The sequence below is a fragment of the Monopterus albus genome, unplaced genomic scaffold (genome assembly GCF_001952655.1).
Source record: "Monopterus albus unplaced genomic scaffold, M_albus_1.0 scaffold3.1, whole genome shotgun sequence".
Classification (NCBI taxonomy): domain Eukaryota; kingdom Metazoa; phylum Chordata; class Actinopteri; order Synbranchiformes; family Synbranchidae; genus Monopterus; species Monopterus albus.
This window is the reverse complement of record NW_018127883.1, coordinates 7289097-7296436: the sequence shown is the minus strand read 5'-3', so window position 1 is coordinate 7296436 and position 7340 is coordinate 7289097. Positions and strand designations below refer to the sequence as shown.

Sequence of the window (7340 nt, the reverse complement as noted above, 5' to 3'; positions counted from 1 at the left end):
TCCTCTGCTCTACTGCAGGAGTGCCCACCTTGTGCATCTGAAGCAAATACACCACGACCTCCTTGTACAATTCAACGAGCCGCTGGAAGACAGGGGGCTCAAACGTAGACCACCAATTTTCTGATGTAAATTCAAGACCACATATATTATGAAAAAAATATGTATAGCAAAAAATGTGCGGGTGTGTGTGTGTATACACACACACACACACACACATATTATTGTATTGTATTGTATTATATTATTGGAAAAACATTTTTGCACTCTGTGACAAAATAAAAAGTTTTTCATCTAACCTAGCACTTTCCGTGGAGCCTCTTTCAGGCTGATGAGTGATTTGGCAAATGGGATAGAGATGGTCACATAATTGTTTCGGTCACCAAAGAGAGGACATTCTGGAAGAGTGAGGTAGAGTCTCAGGGCTTCAATGTCTGGAGGAGAGATGCTCAGTCTGGGAATGAGGTTCTTTTCCAAACTGGCAGCAACCTGAGGATGACAGAGCAAAGTGTATAGGTCTGTTATGATTAATATCATAATCCCTCAGTGCCCGTTTCATAAAAACTGTGTTAAGAAGTGGTCAGGGAAGGGTACTAATGGCAGTAACGATAATGATAATGAGAGATGCTGGAACTGGACTTGAGACACAATTAGGGATGGGCATTTCAAGCTATAATGCTATTCAATATTCGGTGGGGGCTATTCAACAATTATTCAAAGATCATGGAACAACTATAAATGATATGACACAATATTAGTACAGTTCCGTTTACGTTTTTTGCAATAAACTAGAGGGAAAACAAAAAACATAATACATGTATATAGTGCACCAGCAGCTGGAGATTTATGTGAGCACTGACCTGCTGAGCGATCTCAGGGTGATCTTGCTGGATCACTCTGTGAAACAGGATGCGGGCCATGTTCATATCTACCCCTGAACATTTTCCGCTGGTACTGTAGTGATCTGGATGACTTAAAAAAAAAACAACAAGAAAAAAACTAAAACTCTTTATATGAGAGCGTACAAGTAGTATTACAGAAACAAATAAAAAAAAAACAATAAAACAGATAGAGCTGCAGAAAAATCACACTGAAATAAACTCACAAAGGATTTCTAAACTTTGACATGTAGTAGTTCTAAACAGCAAGTGATAATGGTTATTTACACTGACTGTAAATCAAACTAGACTTCACCTAAAATGTGACTACCTCATTGACAGAAAAGATCCATTGAGGCAGCTTGCCGAGGAGAAGACCAGGTTAATCTCACTGGGAGGAATCACAAAAAGCAGGTAATTAGTATGATGACTTTTCATGAGAACATTTCCATTAAGGAAAGACTCATAAAAACTTGCTCATTTGGAAATAACACCAATAACATGTGAAAACTTTACTTGGCAATTTCTGGTGGGAGTCTTCCTGGTGAGTGGTCCAACCATTTTTGTACAATTTCCCCATTCAAGGTGCAAATCTTTCTGTGGGGATCTTGAACCCTCACGTCATCTATGTTATTCAGGTTCTACAAATAAATAAATAAAAATAATGGGACCAGGATTAAAAACAAGATAGTCTCTTCTGTCAAACTGCAGCAGTGCAAGGGGGCAGGGCTCCCTTCCGCATCAGAGGAGCTAGAAGCATCCTGGCCACTGTTTCCAGACTCAGGTTCGGTAGCAGTAGGTTTGGTGAGGGCATTAAAAGTTGATACACGAATGAAAAAAGATGATATTCTGGCCTGGTTTTCCTTCTGCGCTAGTTGTTCATTCATGTTGGCTTTGAATCAAAGCCTTTGATGTTGCACTGAATGTAACTCAGGTTACCATCACTCAAACGTGATCCTCATCTTAACTTTAAGCACAGATAAGTCACACCCTCGGTATGGACACAAGAGAATAGTAATCATGGACAAGGACTTTGAAATGCACAGAAGACACACCTGGTTTGTGCCTTTCTTTTTGGGGAGGTAGGAGGTTGCAAATGGTAGAGGAAACACTGATGGCTGTTGCAAAAGTCCCAAGATCATTTTTGTCACAAGATCAGGAAGCAACAAATAATTTGATTGTATGCTAGGAGATAAAATTATCTGGGCATCTCTAAGAAACCTCATTCACAGGGGCTCAAAATGTTAAGAAATACTTTATTTCTTAAACTTACATTGGCAGTACAATAGTGAGCAAAGCTCTGATCTCCTCCAGCATAAATCCTCTTGACATAGCAGCCGTCCTCCAAGTCTGTAACATAATGAAATCAAGAAATAAATATATGGATAAACTGCTTTGGGTTTTATTGTTTCTTTCTGCCCTCTGGTGCTCAGAAATCACTTAATGCAGCTTTATCTGCTGTATCTCACCTGTTTCCAGTGGAGCATTAGAGGCTACCCAGGGGCCTTTAACAGGGGCAGGGCTTTTTCTATTGCAAGTGGAACGTGTGCCAAGCTGCCCATTACCACCAAGCCCAAATGAGTCCATCTTTCCAGAGGAGGGTGTGAAAGCCAATGTGTGCTGCCTTATAATCACACAGTCATTTGAAAAACGTTATAATAAATATACCCATATCCCTGATTATTTAATATTACAGTATGTAAACTGGTGTCGATACATGTACATGTTTGAGATAAAATGTGTAAAGAAAAAAAACACAGCATATGTTACCTTCCGCAAGCAATTTGAGTAACTACATTTCCCATGAGCTCAAACACTTTCCTGGGGTTAATTTCATGGTTTGTCGAGTTATGTCCAAGTTGTCCGTAACCTCCTGCCCCGAATGTAAACACACCTCCTTCCTGTAAAATCAACACCACCAGTTATTCTGCCTTGCAAAGGATAAGAGTACTGCAAGGCCAAATATCTGCAGACACCAGAGTATATGGGACTAGGGCAGACAGACAGATTAGAGGCAGGATGACATCCTGAGTAAGAAAGCCAGCTAAATAACCTTACATGCTGTCATTGGGTATAGCTGCACGAGATGCTGCTATTCTACAATTTGGGTCTTACTTTTTAAAAGTAAGGGAGAACACAAACAAGAAGTCAAACAAAATCACTGTTGTTTCCCTCACTTGTGTCTTTTCCTTGTGTCTTAGTCCTGCCCATATAAGATGCAAGGAAAACGTGACGAGAGAGACACAGAGCCTGACAAACAAAAAAATGTAATTGTACAACTACTTTGAAGGGCTTCTTTTTGGTTCAGCATTGTCCTGCTGCACTGGGCATAGTAGTAGTAGAAAGAAGAAAGTTTCACATTGCAACTAATGAGATATTCATCTTGATCAATTGTCAACTGCTAATCACACATCACTTTGATTCACGGCAACCACAGATTCAAGGTGTCTCACATGTAATACTACAAAAATAAATAACCATAGAAATACAGTATGTAATGTACCTTGGTCAGTGCTGCTGTGTGGTCTTCTCCACAGGAGATGTAAATTACCCTCTGTGACCTAAGAGACTTCAGCAGGGCTGGGAAACACCGATCTGTAAAAGGCCTTCTGACAATTAGTCTGAGTTTAAGGCTTGACTGCTCACATGCAGTTCAGGATTTTCACCACCCACCATTGGTGTCATTGAGACCCAGCTGGCCAAACTTGTTGCGCCCCCAACCAAATACCGCTCCTGAGAGGGTGAGGGCAAAGCTGTGAGCACCACCTGCTGTTATCTGAGCAAAAGGAATGCCCTGAAGAGAATGGATAATTTGGGGAGTTGAAATGCTCTGTCCATTCATTCCTAGCCCAAGTTGTCCATATCGATTCTGACCCCAGGAGAAGATTTGCCCCCCTAAGTAAAGAAACAGATATAACACTGAATGTCTTAACACGTGAAAAACATAATCAGTGGAGTAAATTCATTATGCAGTCCATGATGTAGGTACAAACCATCCTCACCTCTTGAGAGTGCAAGGGAGTGCCAATACCCACAGGCTACATGAGCGATTTGTACATCTGACAAACTCTTTATGTTCCTGGCATTTTACAGGGAGAAAGAAAGTTGCATAGTTTGTGTTTTTGAAAGAAACCAACATGTCTAAATAAATATTATAATGTGCACGAGTATTATTTTAAAAGTCACTTTGACAGATACATAAACATATGCTGATATATTTACAGGACCTGTTTTAACAACATCTGTATTTCCATAAAAAATCATAGGCAATTAATGTGGTATGCAAAGCAAATAGATCACTAAATAGTAATAATAGTTTCTGGAGTTACCTGGGAACGCGAACACATTCTTCAAAGTTATTAAGGCCCAGCTGCCCATCTGAGCCCAGACCCCATGATAACACCTGTCCTTTGTCATTCAGGGCCAAGGTATGGGACTCTCCACAGGACACTGCCACTATGATCTGTGCATCCAGGGCCACTACCTGTTCTAATAAAAGACAAAGACAAATGTTTGTGATAATTGATTTCATCAAGTGTCACAAAATAAAATTAAATCACCAACCTGGTTTCTTCCTGGACTTCTCATGTCCCAGCTGCCCTAGGTCATTGCAGCCACAGGTGTATACTGTCCCATCCTCCAGCACGAAGGCTGTGTTTCTGCGACCACACCCCACATCACACACTTGCTTCCCGTGAAAGAACTCACATTTCCGTGGCTCAACCACAATCTCTTCATCAATCCCACCTAAGCCTAGCTGTCCATAGGAGGCATTTCCCCAGCACAGCATTGTCGCTCTCCCCTATGGCTATACACAGCAGCAGGATCTCCGTGTCTGTGAAAACAAGAGACACCTCAGCTAGTACAGCCTGATAGAGCACATTCAGATATCCATAGCTGAACTTGCAAGATACAGCTGGTATCACCTAGCATAGTAGCCAAATAACGTAATAGCTACATGATCGCTACATGAAACAGAGATGTACGTGTGACTAGCTTAGTTAATGTCTTTAGGATTTAATGATATATAAAGCACCAGTACGGTGGCCGGTAACATCTAAACAGATTAGCCAAGTCTGCTACAGGTAAAATAACGGCGATAAATGAGTTGTTAGCTAGTTAGTTGTTAAAACACTACTTCCTATTTGGGCGTCTGGTTTTCCAAGTTAAAAGACACATAAGGACGGGTATAAATGTTTAATAATGTTTAAAATTTAAACCCACACACCGATAGCTCAAAATAACGACCTCTATCATTAAAAACAAGATCAGCAGTGGGGTTTTTTCTGCTATTCGTATGAATGGTTTGAAATATTCAAAACGGAAGGAATATTTTTTCTGACCGGTGATAAAGACTGCTATACAACTAGCATACCTCTTGACATACCTTTAACATGACAAGCTTGACATTAATCATGACTGCAACTTGACCAAGTTATTTTGGCATTAAGGTTTTAAGACTACAGTTAGCAAGCATAGTAAACAATTTAGGGAAACATTTTTAGAAAAAGCATTCAACACGTAGTGACACTAACGTTAATATAGGTTAGTTAGCATCGATTTTTCCCCAACAGTGCTATGTAAGCAAGATAACAGCCAGAATGTTATCGCTACAACGTTACTATATTCACGAGTTTATTTAGTAACTTAGGTTGACTGCATGGCCAAGTAGCGCAGCTTTAACAAACGGTGTGTGTTATTTCATTGGGTTTTATAAAAGCAGCAAGCTAAAAGTTACTGCCTGGTCTAAGTATTTATCACGTTAACTGTAAAGCCAAATAGCAGATCTTACCAAACCCGCCAGAACTGACAGTGCTAATGTTTTCCGGTGTTTTGTTCGTTACCTCGTCCGACTGTTAAAAAGCCAGATACCACAACATATTCCGTCAATAATATCAAAAGTCAGCTACTTCCAGTTAGTAACAAAAATGCCACTCAAACCTTCTTTCCACCTTAGTAGTCCGTCAACAACTGCTGCAAGGCATTGATGCAAAACCTTCAAGTTAGCTTTACTAAACTCTGAATATCCGGTTTATCTTTTAGAAATAAATCTCACTTTGTAGTAGCATGACGACATACAACTGCCTACAAGACAGGGCACCTACATAATTCAGTTTCACTATAAACTACTGAAAGTTCTGTCAGGGGTATGTGAATATCGTATCTAAAAATGTAGTGTGACTGTAGTATAGCTTAAAAGTAAACGTGACGACCTTTAATTTGAAGTCACACTCATGTCACCGGCAGTGCCCTTGCTCTTACATATACCACTTTTTATGGAGGGGAAGAAATATCGCGAAGCATCGAAAATGTTCCTGATGGTGCGCAAGCGCGCACGTGTCTCTGCAGTTAACATATAGGCTACGTATAAAACACCAACACACACAATTTACAGTGGACAGGGTGTATGTAAATGAATTCATGTAACTAAATGCTATATAACCTGGTAAAATAGTTATTCTTATCAACTAAACACCCACAAATATAAAACACACGAAAACCTGCCAAAGGCAACAAACACTCAGATATTTCCTATATCAACAAACAGGCTAAGTAACTCACCATAAATGCATAGACTACTATAGAGGAAGGAATACAACATTTCAAATATGAGATGAGATTAGTATTAAGCTAAAATATTCTGTATATTTTGATATTTATTTTATATAGAATGTAATATTTTTGTTCTATTATTTTTGTTCAAATCAAATTTTAGGTAAATATTGTTGCCATAAAAGGACTACTTTGACATTTTTGAAGATGCGTATAATCGCTTTCCTGTCGTGAGTTAATTGTGAAGATTGATACAGTTCGAATGATTGCATGTTAAAAATGTATCTGAACTCAGTAGCCAGTTAGCACAGCATAAGGACTGGATCAAATCAAAATCAAAATCAAATTTTATTTGTATAGCACCAAATCACAACAAAAGTCATCTCAGGAAACTTTACAAAGTAAGGTCTAGACCTTACTGTTATCAATATTATTACATAGGGAAAACCCAACAAATCCCCCCTGAGCAGCACCTGGCGACAGTGGAGAGGAAAAACTCCCTTTAACGGAAGAAACCTCCGACAGACCCCGGCTCTTGGTGGGTGGCCTTCTGCCTCGACCGGTTGGGGTGAGTGGATAGAGGAGAGACAAAAGAAGAAAAGCAACAAGACACAACAATCAAACACTGATCAGGTCGATGTGGCTGGTGACTGCTCATCAGAGACATAGAGCTCCAGGGCCAGGGCGACCTGCAGAAAGGTACAGGGAGAGAGAGAGGACACACTACGGGAGAAAGGAGACACACAGTCAGTAATGTGTAATGGTGGCATATAGAAACATAGGGAGAGAGAGGAGAGGAGAGGAGAGCAGAGCAGGAGGGGAGGGGAAAGAAACTCAGAGCATCATGGGGCCCCCCAGCAGCCTAGGCCTATAGCAGCATAACTAAGGGAAGGCTCAGGGTCACCTGATCCA

At 40.2% G+C, this 7340-nt stretch overlaps 1 protein-coding gene across 1 annotated transcript in view; it reads right to left on the bottom strand.

Moving 5' to 3' along the window:
• Positions 1 to 6027, bottom strand: part of herc4 (HECT and RLD domain containing E3 ubiquitin protein ligase 4) — a 15390-nt gene extending 9363 nt beyond the window's left edge. The window contains 14 exon segments of the mRNA XM_020600726.1: positions 2 to 120; positions 297 to 486; positions 858 to 969; positions 1207 to 1266; positions 1392 to 1516; positions 2149 to 2225; positions 2345 to 2499; positions 2646 to 2776; positions 3379 to 3470; positions 3549 to 3770; positions 3878 to 3954; positions 4205 to 4364; positions 4440 to 4710; positions 5817 to 6027. Of these exon segments, the coding sequence (XP_020456382.1) occupies positions 2 to 120; positions 297 to 486; positions 858 to 969; positions 1207 to 1266; positions 1392 to 1516; positions 2149 to 2225; positions 2345 to 2499; positions 2646 to 2776; positions 3379 to 3470; positions 3549 to 3770; positions 3878 to 3954; positions 4205 to 4364; positions 4440 to 4665 (1746 nt within the window). The 5' untranslated portion in view covers positions 4666 to 4710; positions 5817 to 6027.
• Positions 6028 to 7340: the final 1313 nt, after the last annotated feature.